The 19,652-nt window shown below is 37.5% G+C and overlaps 1 protein-coding gene across 4 annotated transcripts in view; it reads right to left on the reverse strand.

Moving 5' to 3' along the window:
• Positions 1-1,566: 1,566 nt before the first annotated feature.
• The window catches only part of LOC139963750 (laminin subunit alpha-3-like), a 35,428-nt gene continuing 17,342 nt past the window's right edge, over positions 1,567-19,652 (reverse strand). For all 4 annotated transcript variants that reach the window (XM_071964863.1, XM_071964862.1, XM_071964861.1 and 1 more), the window contains exons 14-25: positions 19,006-19,248; positions 18,334-18,704; positions 17,541-17,711; positions 14,052-14,312; positions 12,704-12,850; positions 12,110-12,279; positions 10,692-10,911; positions 10,235-10,416; positions 9,614-9,883; positions 7,344-7,581; positions 5,922-6,100; positions 1,567-4,945 (exon numbers count right to left, since the gene is read on the reverse strand). In XM_071964863.1, coding sequence (XP_071820964.1) covers positions 4,469-4,945; positions 5,922-6,100; positions 7,344-7,581; positions 9,614-9,883; positions 10,235-10,416; positions 10,692-10,911; positions 12,110-12,279; positions 12,704-12,850; positions 14,052-14,312; positions 17,541-17,711; positions 18,334-18,704; positions 19,006-19,248 — 2,929 coding nt within the window. In that variant the 3' untranslated portion in view covers positions 1,567-4,468. The remainder of the gene's footprint in view (positions 4,946-5,921; positions 6,101-7,343; positions 7,582-9,613; positions 9,884-10,234; positions 10,417-10,691; positions 10,912-12,109; positions 12,280-12,703; positions 12,851-14,051; positions 14,313-17,540; positions 17,712-18,333; positions 18,705-19,005; positions 19,249-19,652) is intronic.

Consider the following 19,652-nt stretch of genomic DNA (forward strand, 5'->3'; position numbering starts at 1 on the left):
TAATCATGGACGTTAAATATGAATCTAACAGACTGACTTCGGTCAGCTTGCGGCTTTGATAAGCCAACGATAGCTTCTTCGCGAGTTCCTGCTTGCAGGAGGATCTAAAAATACAATTATGACTCATCACCATGCATAGAAAGGCACGGATGTTACCGTCAGACATAAATAACAACGGATGCCAGGAAACCGAATGAGATGCAAACGTATTAACACACTGCTTCGCTCTTTGTCAGCATAATGCACATGTAACAAGCAAAAAAGTTTTGTGAAACATATGTAAATTAGCAAATTTTAAGGTTTCCGAACGGCATTTCCGATGAACGGTCTCCATAATTACACTGTCAAACACGCATTCGGTAAAGCCCTACCGAACGAAGTAATTCTTTGGCCTTCATACAAAATATAATATAAATCCATTACTGAGTTAAATCAAGACCAAAATCTTTCACAAACCCATCTGGTTCCGGTGACAATTAAATTATGAAACATTGGGCCAAAGTACCATCCTCAAGATGGGATACTTGTCGATAAAATTTTTGCTAGACTATGTTATACTGTTTTTTATTTCATAAGTTTATAAACGTTACTAGTTAATTTCATCACACTTGTCCCGAAACTATAAGCATGACTTTCATCAGACATATTAATTCATTAAAGACTTATTTTCTGGAGATATCATATTTAAAAGTCTTTTTTAAACTTAACCTCTTTTGACCTCAATTAAAAACAATCGGTTTCATGTAATGAATACGGGAAACTCTATAGACTCTGCTCAGGGAATTAGTCTCCGTACATAAACATAGGAAAATGCTATGGCTGTTATATTTTCCTCCCCTTTCTAGATACGCTTCACAATAGAGGGCGGCACGATCACAGGAACGAATTGCTCATAGCATGATGAGTAGTAAAGATCGACCCAGCGCATTTGGCAAAGAAAAACTGGCGGATGCGCCTTAACAAAGCTAGCTAGGGAATCTCCATACCAAGCATTCATTAAAGTTTCTGTTCTTGAGATATTGAGTTTAACAGTGAGCATTTCACCACTATTTTGTATAAAAGTTTTGTTTTGCTAATTTACACCAGCTGTCATGGTTGCTAGGTGTCATTCATATCATCATCAGTTAAGGAAAATGTACAGCTTTTATTTTGTATAGAAATATAAAATACTCAACCCCACCCAATCCCTGGCACTTCTGCAAAGGTTCATGCCGCAACCTCAATCAGTTTCCCAGACCATTGAAATCCTGTTCCACCATTTCTGAAAAATGTTGAGGATGCTAAAATTTCTTCCTTAAATCACCTGTTGGGCAACTTAAGGAAATGGCCCGATATCCAGCTGGTTTTCTGCCCTCAACCCCATACCACCCCTCACTTACTCCCAACCCCCGCCCACCCCCCCCCCCCCCGAGGAGATGCTCTCCTGTCGTATCTTAATGTAATGAAAAACTGTTGGTACTGAAAGAAGGGTAAAGGACCACCCACAATAGCATAGTATTTTAATGTTAAGGAGGCACACAATATAAATAACATGAAGGCAAATTAGAGAAAAACAAACAAGAAAACTGTGAAGCATTTCTTGATTTAATAGCAATTGGTTGTACATCGATTTAACAGCGAGCAATGTTAAATGTAGTCTAACATTAACCATCAATATGAGACTAATTACCTAATCTCAAATATGACTTACCATAAGACAGAAATCAGACATACAGTTGATATTTTATGAACTTTGTGTCAAGTCCCCCCCCCCCACTTGTCACTTTCATATGGGAACCACAAACAATAAGGAACATCTATATATATTGGGGCATCTACCTACTAACTATGACATTGATTCAACTTGAAACTGTCATGTTTACAAGTTAGCCATCACAACCACGCACACTAGCACGATTGCACATGTTACTGAGCCAATAAAACCATGTCAAATTTCAAAATGGCAGGTAAAGGATTTTAAGGGAATAATACAGTTAGCACAAGAAAGAATAAATAATTAATAAGAAAAATCACTGCAACAGTGATGTTAATAGAATATGTTAATGTATTATAGGTAAGGCCAAAGAAATTCCATAAAAGATATGAAATCTTTCTCCTTGGGACAAGAGAACTTGATAACAGCACACGCATACCATGCATTTGATAGTCAGAGTGAACGTACAGTTTGGTTAGACTCTCCGAAAAGTTTGTCAATGGTGACTTAACAAAAAGTCAATTAAAGACAATCTTACACACTACCTTCAGAATGCACAGCTATGTGATTAAATATGACAAAGGTAAAGGAATATAATTAAAACAGAATAACAGACAATTCATACTATGATTATAATAATACAGCCTCTTGTATTCTTAATAATTTAGCCTCTGAAGAAGATCCTGCTAGGATTGAAACGTCAGGCCGACTAACTTTTACACATTCTCTTACACAGGCTCTCTAGTGGATAAGCAGTTTGCTAACAGTTTTATTTTATTATGATTATATATAACAGTCATTATAACACAGATGTTCAGTCAACTATTGAACTTCTCCTTCACTCTGTTATAATATTACAAAGTAAACAAGAAGTGTATTGTAAAGTTAAACAAAACAGTTTATTGTTCATCACAGACTGCACTCAATTATTGACCAAGAAAAAATGACCCAATCAAAGAAAGAATACAAGAGGTTGAATGAGAGAATCTTAAAGAGCTATCTCGTTAACTGTGCTGCCCAACAGGATAATCACTTTCCTTAAGCTGTTCCCTTTATTTCAGATTGAACTATGCAATGTAATATTTTAAACATGGACTATACATCAATTTATGGAATGAAATTAAAATACAACCAAAAAGATCCTGAAAACCCTGAGGTTTACCATTAGAATACTTTCAAAGGCAGGGTAGATGGAACAACTTGCAAGATATTTAACAATTATATGAACCACCTTTTGATTCCTAGAAGACATCTCACTCAAATGACCTTTGATCTCTGCCATGCAACATCTCAATCAAATGACCTTTAATCTCTGCCATGCAACATCTCACTCAAATGACCTTTGATCTCTGCCATGCAACATCTCACTCAAATGACCTTTGATCTCTACCATGCAACATCTCACTCAAATGACCTTTGATCTCTACCATGCAATTACTCACTCAAATGACCTTTGATCTCTACCATGCAACATCTCACTCAAATGACCTTTGATCTCTACCATGCAACATCTCACTCAAATGACCTTTGATCTCTGCCATGCAACATCTCACTCAAATGACCTTTGATCTCTACCATGCAATTACTCACTCAAATGACCTTTGATCTCTGCCATGCAACATCTCAATCAAATGACCTTTGATCTCTGCCATGCAACATCTCACTCAAATGACCTTTGATCTCTACCATGCAACATCTCAATCATATGACCTTTGATCTCTACCATGCAACATCTCACTCAAATGACCTTTGATCTCTACCATGCAACATCTCAAATCAAATGACCTTTGATCTCTGCCATGCAACATCTCACTCAAACGACCTTTGATCTCAACCATGCAACATTTCAATCAAATGACCTTTGGTCTCTACCATGCAACATCTCACTTAAACGACCTTTGATCTCTACCATGCAACATTTCAATCAAATGACATTTGATCTCTACCATGCAATACCTCAACCACATGACTTTTGACTTCTTTCTTTTACATTATCCTTCCATACCATACAATGTTTCCCTATCAATTCCTGCCATTTGTTCCTGTCAATGTGTTCTTAACCATATTGGAAGACCATAATTACAGTTGAAACAATAGTATTAATGTTTGGATAGTTTGAGGTATATTAGTACTTGTTCACATAACATAGAATTGTGGTGGATTGCTGTTCATCAATGATTATAAGGGATGAAATAAGCAAGCTGCTACGAGGGACCAACAACAAGAAGTATGACATGAATCACATTAAGAACATATCTGCTTCACATTAGATATGTATATTAAAAATGTTACAGTAAATGCAGAGTTTGGGGAAAAAGTGACTCATGTACTAAAAGCCTTAGAAAAATAAAGTTTTCATAAAATTCCAGTATGAAAGTTAAAAATAGAATGCAAGGTGATGTTTGGAAAGTACTAATAAAAACAAAGAATTATTGCTTTGATTAATGTAGAGTGGTAAAACAAACTAGTAAATAAAGGCACACATATAACTTTAAGTATGTACAAAAGCTTTGCTACTATTACACAGCACACAAATAGCTAAATGAAAACAATTGAAATGTAACGGTTCACAATGAACAAGATCACCTTAAATGACACTTAATCTTCGATTGTGAAGCCAAAAAAATATAGCAGGAAAATTGATTATACTAATATGGTTGTAAACTGTCAGTTAAAAGCTTTGGCTTGCCAGTGGTCTATACTTATTTTTTACATTTAACATACTTCATACCTTCTTTTGTCTATACATCCTAATTAATTCTTAATTGGTGGCTATTAATTAACTCTAAAGCTCTCCAGAGCATTGATCTGATTCCTCATCATCTCTATTTCAGAGCTGGTATTTGTAATCCAGGTGTCTTGTTCGTCTACTGCTGCCTTCAGAAGTCGAGACACTTCTTCGTACTGAGCTTGCGTCAACTCTGCGCTGACCACCGACACTCTTGACCTCAGCGCATCTAACTGACCGAGTTCCAACTGGTCGATGTTGTTCAGTTCTTGTGTAAGCTTGTTTATTTCTTCCAGCACCTTTAAAGAATCTTCAGCTGCTTCCTGTGCCAGGTTGGTTGTGGCTGTTGCCATGGATTCCAACGATTGGATGTCTCGCTGGTGACTCAGACATTGTTGTCTTATTACTTGTAGTGTGGTTTCATTAATACGTTCTACTCTTGCTATTTTATCATCAGATTCATTAAAGCTAATCTGATATTCTTCTTGCAAGCCTCTTGTTTCCAACTGCAATCTCAAAATATCCTGAAAAACAAACAAAATCCAGTAAAATGTTGGTAACGTATTAAAAATGAAAGAAACTAGAAAGTGACTTTTTTACTTCACAAACTCAGCAACAAATAATTTAATGAAACGATTGATTTGATAGACAGAAATATTAAAATTTAATGTAGTTTTAGTGAATAAACATAGAGTGTATACTAACTATGGCATAGTTTAGTGATGTATGAAGACTTTTAACCAAATATGTAGGTTGAAATTGTATTTCATATAAACTATGGTTGATAGAAAGCATGTGAAGGTTCACACGATATCCCCATCACTATCACATATGGAATCCTTGCGAAACTCGGCACAAAACACCCGGTTACGCAGCAAATATCGCTACAAAATAAGCACATTTTGTGCTAACTCTTTTCATAAGTTTCTAAGTATAGCACTCAGAAAACTCTTTCTTATGTCATTTTGAAGAATATTGTGTCCTCTTTACAATGATGTGTCGTTATTTATTATGCGTGTGAACTAAACCCCGTACTTTTTAATCTGAAAATGTAAAAACCACTTTGGAAAACAGAGAACATCTTCAAAATGTCCCTACCTCTCAATGCTTACATTGTGCTTGCTGGGAGCGTGATTGCGTAACCAATTTCTTTCCTATGCCAAAGAAACGTTCGCTGACTCCTCTCTCTAGTGATATAAAATTCCACTTGATTGGTCAATATTAAGGCTCGTACTTTTCACCAGCAAATCAAAAGCATCGTAAGAAATTTGTGAAGTCTTCCTTTACGTGGTTAATATGAACACAGCACAGTGTACAGTGCTCTCACAGCAATTTCGGAGAGTGAATCCGCAACGCTTCCTGTGCGTATGCAACAGCATTTAATTGTCCCACCACGGGCCGTTTATACAGCAAGTTTCCATATGAATGTAAAGATAAAATAACAGTGTTTCCTAACCCCACCAATATTCCACTTGAAGATAGAGTGACATGATAACTTACTGTGTTGTGGTCTTCTACTATTCGGTTTGCTTCTGCTGAGTTACCGAGACCCGTCGAAACATCTGATGAAGCAGCTAGAAGCTCCGCCCTCTGCTGTACAGCTAATGAATATGCATTTCCAGCCTCTATACTGATCATTCCCACATTATTAGAGACAGCTGATGCTTGAGCTTGGGCAACTGTAAAGGGAAAACATTTTACTTTGTAGTCAGAGAGAAGATCGCAAAAAGAAATCACCAACGGGTACCGATATTAAAGTTACGGTTTCTAACCTACACAGTACATAAACATATAGCTCAAATGTAGCTCACCGTTACCTGACTTTTCGTCATTCCGCTTGAAGATTTCAGTTTGAGAAATATCACAAAAATTTGGATCAAAGTTTCTCAAACATCATGAACTATAAGGTTATCTGCAAGTTATGTCATCCTTTCAGAGGGTCGATAGATCTCGTCAACCGAATGAACTTCAATCTGCGAGTATCATTAATCCCATTCAACAAAACTTTAGCCAGTGACCCACCCAGATGTCCATTAGATATGAACATTGACAGAAAACTAAAACAGCAAAGTGAGGGAACAAAACCATCCCTACATATTAGCCACTGATGAAGTCTTCTTTAAAGGGTGTGAAGACTAGCGCACAAAGAAACGTCTGATGCCAGTAATCTGACCAAGTTTTGAATGAGGTGTAACAGAAGTGTTAGACACCACCATCGATCCCAGAAAATACACACACAGCTTGCTACCATCGGTAATTAGACACCAGTGTACAGTCAATACATGCAGCTACGGTCAATACCCACAACACAGTGTACATAGCAGCGATGGACATCTCAGCAGGGAGTTGTTATGGAACTCCCTGATCTTAGGTCCAGATAAAAGATAACAAGGTATCACGTTTCATTAATATCTGCATTTTGTAGCTACAAGAAGAAAACTTCACTTGCAAGCAACAGAAAGTTAACTTTTTTTCAGAGGGTGGCATGCGGTTTGGGGTGAGTCTTCAATGCCTTTAATACTGATTGCACCTGATGAGGCAACATGTTAAAATAACCAAATCAAGGCAACAAACTGCAGCACAGGAAGGAAACAATAGGTTTTACAGTATATCACTACACCCACTGACCAGCACATATCATAATGCCATGATAGAATCACCATTGTCATCTTACATGTTTCATCTTTTTTTTTCAGCAATATTTAGAAATTTCACAAAGGTCAATAAGAAGGGGAAGAGCTACACAAAGCAGGCCTTTCACATTCAAGTAACAACAAATTTTGTGTATAAGACTTTACAATCCCTAACCAACAAACGCAACGGAATTAGCAAAACAAAATAATGAAAGTACTAAAGTATCTTGGTTGACTTTGAAATTCTGGCAATGAGGAAATGAAATCAACTTAAATCACAATATCTCACCGCTTGATACATTTTGAAAGTTTCGAACAACATCTAATTGTTCTTCAGCCACTGCAAAGACTTGATTGGATGACGTCAGTGCAGTCTTTGCCCTCCGATTGGCTGTTTCAGTCCTGCTGACCAGTTCCTCAATATCGTTTATAAGAGAGTTACTTGCATCTGCCAGTGTATGAGTTACATTAATGGAACCTGCAACATCTTTCGTAATGGATTCCAAGGAATCCAATTGATTATCAACCTGTAGGGATATTAAAACAAACAATGAAAAAGGTATTCCAGAATTGAGACACTAGAAATATTCCACTACCAGTATCACAGGTAACTCAGTCAAATATGGTCCAACTACGATGGTTTATCAATGGTGTGTATTGTTTGCAAGCTTTATCTGCAAAGATACATTTTTAGTTCCATTTCTCATAGTTGCCTTCATCAAAATTTATACCGGTATCGAATCGAAAAATGTGACGCACTTCTCCACACTTGCGATGCAATTCTCAAAATGTATAGCGCAAAAATGCTTTGTACGTACATTTGACAATTTATTCAGTAATTGCAAACGAGTGGAAAACCAGAATGCAAAAATGCATTGAGGTTTCAATGACTTCATTGCTCTGAAATTCTGCTTGTTAACCAGAAATAGCTGTCACAATATAAATGGCCCGAACTACTATTTTGATGTACAATTACACTATGGCATGATTAACACAGGTCAGTCTACTGTACGTGGCAATACACACCTCCACCAAACACAATAGAGTCTTGTGTACTCAATGTGATGCATCCACACACAAAGTATCAGAAGTATATATGAGACTCATTGTTAGATATCATGTAAAGGGTTTTCAGAGTTTACCCTCTGGTGACCTCAAATGCGATTTGACTTCACAAGCTACAGGATTCTTGTACTCAATATGACAAATCCATATACCATGTATGAAAAGTATCCATGATTTCTACCATGAGAAATCATCTTTTAAGGCCTCTACAAATATTATTATAAGAACTCGCTATTTGGCGACCATGACTAGGAATCTACTCGCCAAAACGCAAAATTCACTCAGGTGGAGTTTCATTATACTAAACAACGTTCTATCTACATCGGACTGTGGCGTAATTATACAGTGAGGCACTGTAATACATTTCACACTAGCATCCCACAATTCCCAAACATGGCCACGAACTCTGCAGTTGTGTGTTGTGTCAATGTTTTTCGTAGTAGTGTTTGTACAATTAAATGATGCACAAAATATTACAAATAGATTTGATGCAAAATACTTTGAAGTATCAGAGATGTTATCCTCCCATAAAATTCATAAATTGTCTCGACTCATAAAATTACGTGATCATAACAATGTTTCAAATATTACGTGAAAGGAACAATTCAATAAGAACTTTATAAGCGCTTCTTGTCAAAACTTGTGACAAAAAGGCCACACATTGTGATATTCGAGTGCACACATATCATAGCCTATAGCAAACTTTGCTATCTCTACAAAGGGCAAAGTAATGTTGCAAGAAATTGTTGTTAAACAATATAATTTGATCACCACAAAGGGTAAGGGGCTATTATGCAATCAAATCACGGGAAACTTGTAAAAGCATCATTGACTATTTTTAGCTTGAAAATCTCTGTAATGTTAATATTGTTAACTCTGTACTGTGTGCTGTTGATTGTTATGATTTACTTGTTTTCAGTCTAACAAATTAAATCATTGTAGGATTGGAAGACATTTTGGTTCTTTTGAGAAGAAGATGTGTTTTTTTGTTTTTGCTATTTGAAATACATTCAATGGTAACATACAAAGCTAATAGTGAACAAAACTGCTCTGTCAAAACAAATCTATAAATCCTCATGACTAGGACAACATATAAACAGCATTGATTAGAAATGCATATGATGTATACAGTTAAGAGCTCTAAACCATCATATTGGATTAACACTGACATAATTAGATTATGTGTTTGCACCACCATCGAAACCCTTGTGCCAGTGGAGTTCCTCAACTCAAAACTTACTTCCATTCCATATATGTCCCTGAGCAATATACAAAAATATCATTTTCCTCCCAATGGACTATGCAGAGGAATGAATAACTTACTAGATAGTCTACACTATCTTAGTTTCTTTTTCTTTTATTGCAATTTCTACATTAATGTACTAACCTTGTACTAACCTATGTACCTTGTACTAACCTATGTGCTAACCTATGTACTAACCTATGTCCTAACTAAATGTACTAACCTAATTAATGTACTAACCAAGTACTAACCTGCTGAGATAAATCATTGGCAGAAGTTGCTGTTTCACTCAAAGATGTACGGATGTTAGTCAATCTGTTTTCAAGGGATGTCAGATCCTGTTGGCTTACAGAGGTAACGGTGGTCTCAACAGCCAGCAGGGTAGAGGTCGCTCTCTGCAAGAGTTCATCTGCCTCTTGCTGATAGGTCTCAATTTGCAGGCCAGTCGAGCTGGCTTCGGCCAATATAGAGGCCAATTGTGAGGTTACATTGTCATGTACTGCGTGAGCAGCTAACACGGTCTAGAAGAAGCATGATGAAAAAGGATCTTTCCATATTAATCCCAACTATAAGACTCTTGTTTAATAAGAATTGATATAAAGAATGAGATTGGGGTTGAATGGCTACAAAATTGTAAACAGTAACAATTAAAATCCTTGGCCAAAGGATGTTAAGAGACTGGTTTATAATCAATGATGATGGGTACAACGTAGCAATTAGACATAAATGGATTCTGAAATATCATGCAATATTATTCTACATGTTTCCCTCAGCTCCCACCAATGCTTTGGGAAGCCTATACATTACTTCCAAGTATAAAGAAGGGTCATATCTGTGGTAGGCTACAGTAGAGATAGATAGGATTGTCATACCTGTAGCGCCATTGACGACGCAGTCACAGCTTTCTCTGTGACATTTCTGATCTCGTCTATTTGTCTGTTTAAGAGTATCACATCTCTGGTGGCAGCCTCTGATGTGACTTTCAACTGATCCTCCCAAATTGAGAGATCAGTGGCCAAATCTCTCAAATCATTAGCTACTGCTTCAAAATCTCCTGAGAAATCAAGAACAAAATAACAATATAGTGTTACTTCTTCCCTATCTGAAACTAAACACACTGACAAAAGTCAAATTTAAACTGTTTGGTTTCACTCAATCAAGATAACAATCAATAAGATCATATAAAAAATTATCAATGAATTCTTTCATGTAGTTTTTGATACATGATAGTTAGCAATATTGTAAGTACACAGTGATGTTAGCTATATAGCATCCTCTGTTATCGCTACATGCCCCTCAGCAGTTGTTTGATTAATGGATATAGCTTACCATTGAATAACGCAGAGTAGGCTGACTGTAAGTACAAAGTGATGTTAGCTATGGCATCCTCTGACATGGCTACATGCCCCTCAGCAGTTGTTTGATTAATGGATATGGCTTCCAACACATCTCTTGACATCTCCAATTGATCCATGATTAATGACATTGTTCTATTCAGATCAAACACGGAGACATCAAACGTAGTCAGCCTCTCCTCAACACTATTAGTCTGAGGAAACAAAAGATACCAGAGATAAATCACCCATTACGAAACCAGATATATACATACCAGAGATATATCACCCATTATGAAACCAGAAACATACCAGAGATATATCACCCATCATGAAATCAGATATATACATACCAGAGATGTATCACCCATCTTGAAACCAGATACGTACATACCAGAGATATATCACCCATCATGAAACCAGATACAAACATACCAGAGATATATCACCCATCATGAAACCAGATACATACATACCAGAGATGTATCACCCATCTTGAAACCAGATACACACATACCAGAGATGTATCACCCATCATGAAACCAGATACACACATACCAGAGATTGATCACCCATCATGAAACCAGATATATACATACCAGAGATATATCACCCATCATGAAACCATATATACATACCAGAGACATATCACCCATCATGAAACCAGATATATACATACCAGAGATATATCACCCATCATGAAACCATATATACATACCAGAGATATATCACCCATCATGAAACCAGATACATACATACCAGAGATATATCACCCATCATGAAACCAGATATATACATACCAGAGATATATCACCCATCTTGAAACCAGATACATACATACCAGAGATATATCACCCATCATGAAACCAGATACATACATACCAGAGATATATCACCCATCATGAAACCAGATACATACATACCAGAGATATATCACCCATCATGAAACCAGATACATACATACCAGAGATATATCACCCATCATGAAACCAGAAACATACATACCAGAGCTATATCACCCATCATGAAACCAGATATATACATACCAGAGATATATCACCCATCATAAAACCAGATACATACATACCAGAGATATATCACCCATCATGAAACCAGATTTATACATACCAGAGATATATCACTCATCAATGAAAGCATGATGGCTACATTATAATGTACTCTGGAAAAATCACCATTTATTATATGACACAATAAGAATGATTCATACCATGATCATCATGTATTTTGATAGAATGTAGGGACCATGCTGTTACAGTATTAAAAGAAACAATTACAAAATGGCTTCTCAAAGTCAAGAAAGGAAGGTCTTTTGAGATCTAAAATAAATTTTGAATGGTTACATGCACAACTCAAACACAAATGACCGCTGCATATATGTGACACTATCCTTACCTCAGCAACAAGCAGGAGGAATTGTTCGTTGGCATGTTCGTATCTACTCGAGAAGGAACCAGATGACAAATCGCTGGCTTGTAGAGACCCTACTTGAGACTCCAAAGTCAATACTTCTGAAGATCTCATTTGAAATAGATCCAGAACTGAATCATAACATGCATCACAACCTAAGAAAGGAAACCAATCAGTGATAGTATTACAGAAAAGCACCCATCAGGGCTTACAGTGTTAGAAGGAAACACAGAACTGTAATTATTAGGGAATCCAAAGAAGGAAAAAACAAATAACTCAGGTTATGACAGAAATGCTTATAACATTAAACAGGAAAAACAGTCACTGAGATAATCACAGGAATGAACCAATTAGTACTTAGCACCAAACAAAGAAAAACGAACTACTGGCAAACAGATTTGACATTTCTAATATAATTCATCAATATCCATAAGGCATAACTACATATGGCATACTTTGTCAGCTGAATTAGTCATTTAAAGGCAGATAATTTTAGGTTTTGCTACGACTGCCATAGTATTGCAACCAAATGAAAAGGGCAAATTTTAATAACTTGATTACTGGAAACAATGAACTTACGTAAGCAACCAGCTTCATAATTGTAGTAGTTAAGACTGCAGTCGGCACACTGTCTCCCTCCATAGTTAGATTGACATGGGCATTGTCCATCCTGATTGTCACACTGTGTCTCCTCATTGGCTGTACCACTGATATTACATGCACAAGCTATCAAAGTAAATATACAAAACATTCCTGAAGTAAGATATGATAACTATTTTGACTTGTCCTTCTGTGTGTTTGCTATGTTATCACAATATTAAAATTTTAACACAATATTACACATGAGTGAATAACTTAGCATAACATTTTTAAACAATTCAACTTGAATGTTTCATACCACATGTTTAAAAATTCTTTATAAATATTTAAAGGAAAACAAGTTGATGCCTTAAACACTTCTCTTTTCTTGTCACCTAACAAGATTCAATAACCCTTTTTACAAGTATTACATGATACTACTGACTGGCCAAACCATACTTAAATATAGGTGAAGCCCTTACTGTTTTCAAAGACATATTCATCTCAAGGTAAGTACTTCACTTTTGATGTTCATTATTGATGGCATATATTCTACTCAAAAAACAATGGTTAAAGCAACAATTGTGAGTTTATTTTTGATAAAGGTTTGATGCTAATAGATGAAAATTCCCATAGCAATGTAGTTGACTAACTTGAAAAACGAGATTCATTTGAATTCATGAAGTTAAATTTTTCGGGTAAAGTTTGCCAATGGCGATCTCCAGCTACACCCTAAATCAACAGCTATCATACTGATCGTAACATGACAAGCTGTAGTCTCTGAATTCACTGAGAAATCTCTTACAGACACTTATGGGCAGAGTACCCACAAATTCCTTAATTCACACATAGTGTGATATATTCAAACTAACCTATGGTTTTAACTACTAAATATTGGCCACCATTCATGTGGCAACTTAACATACATCTGTTCGTCAATCAATCAATCAATCAGAAAGCTTCTTGAAGGTATTTCCTATCACATCAGCTAAACTGTACTTTAAGCTTCAAGCATCAGTAACATTTAATCCAAGTCTCCGAAATGGAGGAGTTCTTCTCTTAACTATTGAAGACGAGATTTTCTTTATGCAAACTAGCACAAAGATTGAGATATGTTACAGCACTGCACAAAATCTTTGGAGATCTGTAAACAGGATAGATCACACACATTATGGCCCAGTGCTCTATATATGGCACTGTTAGCACCTATAAGACTGCACATTCTGCTGAAGCACTGAAGATTCCTCCTTGTGTTTAACTGCGAATATTCAGTAAATTTGGCAAACCTGCTGACTATATGCAAAAGGCACTTTTACAAACGCTACTAAGAGTAGGGAAGGAGACTAACCTGCACAACCTCCATTGAAGAGGTCAGTTCCAAAGCCATAGTGATTGGGTTCACATCTGAGACAGTCGGGACCTTGAACGTTCGACGCACAGAGTTCGCAGTGGTCTCCGATCGTACCTGGCCGACAGTCCAAACAGGTACCTGTGTCAGCATCACATGTTTGGGCTCTATCCTGGCACTCACAGGGTGTACAACCGTCATAAGGGTTACCAGTAAAGTTTGAGCGGAATGTACCAGGGTCACAAACTTCACAGGATAAACCTATAAAAGAAATAGAGATTGTTTAATTAAAATGTGAACAAATTTGTCATGTAAAGTTGTTTTGATTACTTTGTTTAGTACCACTCCCTTCAGGGGAGGTGTTGATGGGTAATGTTGTTCAACGTATTAATCTGTACATAATGAACTTTATATTTTTCTGGTGCGTAAGTCTACAATATAGGTTAATACATAAAACAACATACAATATTTAAGATCAACATCGACTTCTTCCATGGAGAGTCAGTCCATGGAGCATTTATCTGAGTTACTAACTTACCTGTTGTGTTTGAGGCACATACACACTGCTCAACAGAGAATATTGGAGAGTCAGTCCATGGAGCATTTATCTGAGTTACTAACTTACCTGTTGTGTTTGAGGCACATACACACTGCTCAACAGAGAATATTGGAGAGTCAGTCCATGGAGCATTTATCTGAGTTACTAACTTACCTGTTGTGTTTGAGGCACATACACACTGCTCAACAGAGAATATTGGAGAGTCAGTCCATGGAGCATTTATCTGAGTTACTAACTTACCTGTTGTGTTTGAGGCACATACACACTGCTCAACAGAGAATATTGGAGAGTCAGTCCATGGAGCATTTATCTGAGTTACTAACTTACCTGTTGTGTTTGAGGCACATACACACTGCTCAACAGAGAATATTGGAGAGTCAGTCCATGGAGCATTTATCTGAGTAACTAACTTACCTGTTGTGTTTGAGGCACATACACACTGCTCAACAGAGAATATTGGAGAGTCAGTCCATGGAGCATTTATCTGAGTTACTAACTTACCTGTTGTGTTTGAGGCACATACACACTGCTCAACAGAGAATATTGGAGAGTCAGTCCATGGAGCATTTATCTGAGTAACTAACTTACCTGTTGTGTTTGAGGCACATACACACTGCTCAACAGAGAATATTGGAGAGTCAGTCCATGGAGCATTTATCTGAGTTATAACTTACCTGTTGTGTTTGAGGCACATACACACTGCTCAACAGAGAATATTGGAGAGTCAGTCCATGGAGCATTTATCTGAGTTACTAACTTACCTGTTGTGTTTGAGGCACATACACACTGCTCAACAGAGAATATTGGAGAGTCAGTCCATGGAGCATTTATCTGAGTTACTAACTTACCTGTTGTGTTTGAGGCACATACACACTGCTCAACAGAGAATATTGGAGAGTCAGTCCATGGAGCATTTATCTGAGTTACTAACTTACCTGTTGTGTTTGAGGCACATACACACTGCTCAACAGAGAATATTGGAGAGTCAGTCCATGGAACATTTATCTGAGTTACTTAACTTACCTGTTGTGTTTGAGGCACATACACACTGCTCAACAGAGAATATTGGAGAGTCAGTCCATGGAGCATTTATCTGAGTTACTAACTTACCTGTTGTGTTTGAGGCACATACACACTGCTCAACAGAGAATATTGGAGAGTCAGTCCATGGAGCATTTATCTGAGTTACTAACTTACCTGTTGTGTTTGAGGCACATACACACTGCTCAACAGAGAATATTGGAGAGTCAGTCCATGGAGCATTTATCTGAGTTACTAACTTACCTGTTGTGTTTGAGGCACATACACACTGCTCAACAGAGAATATTGGAGAGTCAGTCCATGGAGCATTTATCTGAGTAACTAACTTACCTGTTGTGTTTGAGGCACATACACACTGCTCAACAGAGAATATTGGAGAGTCAGTCCATGGAGCATTTATCTGAGTTACTAACTTACCTGTTGTGTTTGAGGCACATACACACTGCTCAACAGAGAATATTGGAGAGTCAGTCCATGGAGCATTTATCTGAGTTACTTACCTGTTGTGTTTGAGGCACATACACACTGCTCAACAGAGAATATTGGAGAGTCAGTCCATGGAGCATTTATCTGAGTTACTAACTTACCTGTTGTGTTTGAGGCACATACACACTGCTCAACAGAGAATATTGGAGAGTCAGTCCATGGAGCATTTATCTGAGTTACTAACTTACCTGTTGTGTTTGAGGCACATACACACTGCTCAACAGAGAATATTGGAGAGTCAGTCCATGGAGCATTTATCTGAGTAACTAACTTACCTGTTGTGTTTGAGGCACATACACACTGCTCAACAGAGAATATTGGAGAGTCAGTCCATGGAGCATTTATCTGAGTTACTAACTTACCTGTTGTGTTTGAGGCACATACACACTGCTCAACAGAGAATATTGGAGAGTCAGTCCATGGAGCATTTATCTGAGTTACTAACTTACCTGTTGTGTTTGAGGCACATACACACTGCTCAACAGAGAATATTGGAGAGTCAGTCCATGGAGCATTTATCTGAGTTACTAACTTACCTGTTGTGTTTGAGGCACATACACACTGCTCAACAGAGAATGTTGGAGAGTCAGTCCATGGAGCATTTATCTGAGTTACTAACTTACCTGTTGTGTTTGAGGCACATACACACTGCTCAACAGAGAATATTGGAGAGTCAGTCCATGGAACATTTATCTGAGTTACTTAACTTACCTGTTGTGTTTGAGGCACATACACACTGCTCAACAGAGAATATTGGAGAGTCAGTCCGTGGAGCATTTATCTGAGTTACTAACTTACCTGTTGTGTTTGAGGCACATACACACTGCTCAACAGAGAATATTGGAGAGTCAGTCCATGGAGCATTTATCTGAGTTACTAACTTACCTGTTGTGTTTGAGGCACATACACACTGCTCAACAGAGAATATTGGAGAGTCAGTCCATGGAGCATTTATCTGAGTAACTAACTTACCTGTTGTGTTTGAGGCACATACACACTGCTCAACAGAGAATATTGGAGAGTCAGTCCATGGAGCATTTATCTGAGTTACTAACCTGTTGTGTTTGAGGCACATACACACTGCTCAACAGAGAATATTGGAGAGTCAGTCCATGGAGCATTTATCTGAGTTACTAACTTACCTGTTGTGTTTGAGGCACATACACACTGCTCAACAGAGAATATTGGAGAGTCAGTCCATGGAGCATTTATCTGAGTTACTAACTTACCTGTTGTGTTTGAGGCACATACACACTGCTCAACAGAGAATATTGGAGAGTCAGTCCATGGAGCATTTATCTGAGTTACTAACTTACCTGTTGTGTTTGAGGCACATACACACTGCTCAACAGAGAATATTGGAGAGTCAGTCCATGGAGCATTTATCTGAGTTACTAACTTACCTGTTGTGTTTGAGGCACATACACACTGCTCAACAGAGAATATTGGAGAGTCACCCAAACGTAGGGCAGCTTGTTTCTCTGCTGTTTCCATGGTGATGAAGTAGAAAGTGGTAACGGTGTCAATACCAAAGGAACCTCTGACTTCAATACTCACAATATTAGACAAAATATCTGTAATATGAAAGAAGATAAACGTAGTCCTGGTTTTAATAATGCATATTATTGTGCTTTGTCAGCCACATATTTTTTTTACTCTAAAACTTTGAGTTACAACTTGATGCCATTAAAAGAGAACCAAACCTGATCATCATCTTTCACTGCTTATGATAGAGATGGTTGTGATGAATAACTCTCTGAATTCCCAATCAAAGGCATTGAAAACTCGCCCCAAACCGCGTGCCGTGCTCTGAAAAAGTGAACTTTCCTTTGCTTGCAAGTGAAGTTTTCTGCTTGTCGCCACAAAATGCAGACAATAATGAAACGTGATACCTTGTTATCTTTAGCTGGACCTATGATGTCCATCGCTGTATTGTTTGTACACTGAGCAGTGGGTATTTACCGCAGCTGTATGTACTGACTGTACACTAGTGTCTAATTACTGACGGTATCAAGCTGTGTGTATTTTCTGGGGTCGATAGTGGTGTCTAACACTTCTGTTACACCTCATTCGAAACTAGGTCAGATTATCGGCATGAGACGTTTCTTTGTGTGCGAGTCTTCACACCCTTTAAGTGTACACTTAGTATACCCCACCCCTTCGTGAATGTAAAATATTAATTTTTAACTCTCTTACCATGTAACTCACTGCTTGATGGAGATCTCTGTTCTCCCTGTACTGACCACAAGTCCTCATAAAAGTGAACTGTGAATGACGTTGCATCAGAGGTAGGAATCAAATCTTCACCAGAAAATAATATCACCTGACTTCCTCTCCCACCAGCAACTTTCAAAAGTGGAGCATTTGAACGACTAACAGTGCCGATTTCGAGTTTCATGTTGATTGTGATCGATAAGCCATAGCTGGACAGCTGGGAACCAAGAAACTTCTGAGGGGAGCTCAGATAAATAAACTGAGACTCAGGAAGACTTGGCGGATGAGAGACTCTAATATTGCCTGGATTTACATCGACTGATGTGGGATCAGAGGAACTCCAACCATCAAGACTGCAAAAAAGATACAAGAAAAATGGTACAATCAAAATTGTTAACCTTTTTTGTACCTGTGTTTCTTCATGTAATTCTTTCTTTCCATTAAATCATGTTGTCTTATTGATATGTATTCATATTTCTCCTATATATATGTACATGTTCTGATCACAACAAAAGAGCAATATCTCCTGCTGATATTCCTTTGTTCAATCACAATGTTTACGGGGAATAATAATAAAAATTAATCATGATAATAAAGTACATTTATGTAGCGCTTAATACAGCGTTTCAAAGCTGAATGTCATAGAATTCTTACCTTGACATTCTGAAATCTGAAGATATGGCTGCTTTTATATAATTGAGGGCAGCACTACAACCTGATGAGTGATTGAAGCAAAAACATTCCTGACAGCCTTTGACGTTCAGCATCTGGAGGTTAAACGTCCCAGCGGCACATTGATCACACTTTGTGCCTATAACATTGGCCTTACAGGCACAGGACCCATCTTCTGGGTGACAGACTTCAGAGGTGGAGCCACTGGGATTGCAGTCACATGGTCTAGAGGAACCAATCAGAGATAGCGCATGTCTCAAGTAAAGTTGTAATGGCAAAGCCATATTTGCACTTTTACAGTTTTTTAGAATCAAATTTGCCCCTTGTTTATGCTGTGTGTGGATGAAAGGATGCTACTTTCACCTTTAGCTTTTGTACCTTGAATGTTAAAGGGAGATTCAGGTAGTGTTACAGTCACTCATAATAGGCATGACTTTGCTAGATTACAGAAAACAATTTATAAGCAGAGTAGCACTTTCCAAAGGGATTAACCAAGCTATTCAGACATAATGCTTCTTATAAACATAAGGATGATCAAATAACTAAAAGCATGCCTGAAATTAACAAGTAGAGCACTGATGTCAAGAATAACAATCAGTGACAGTATGTTACAGCTTCATGAGCTGCTG

The sequence above is a fragment of the Apostichopus japonicus genome, chromosome 22, assembly GCF_037975245.1.
Source record: "Apostichopus japonicus isolate 1M-3 chromosome 22, ASM3797524v1, whole genome shotgun sequence".
In the NCBI taxonomy this organism is placed as follows: domain Eukaryota; kingdom Metazoa; phylum Echinodermata; class Holothuroidea; order Aspidochirotida; family Stichopodidae; genus Apostichopus; species Apostichopus japonicus.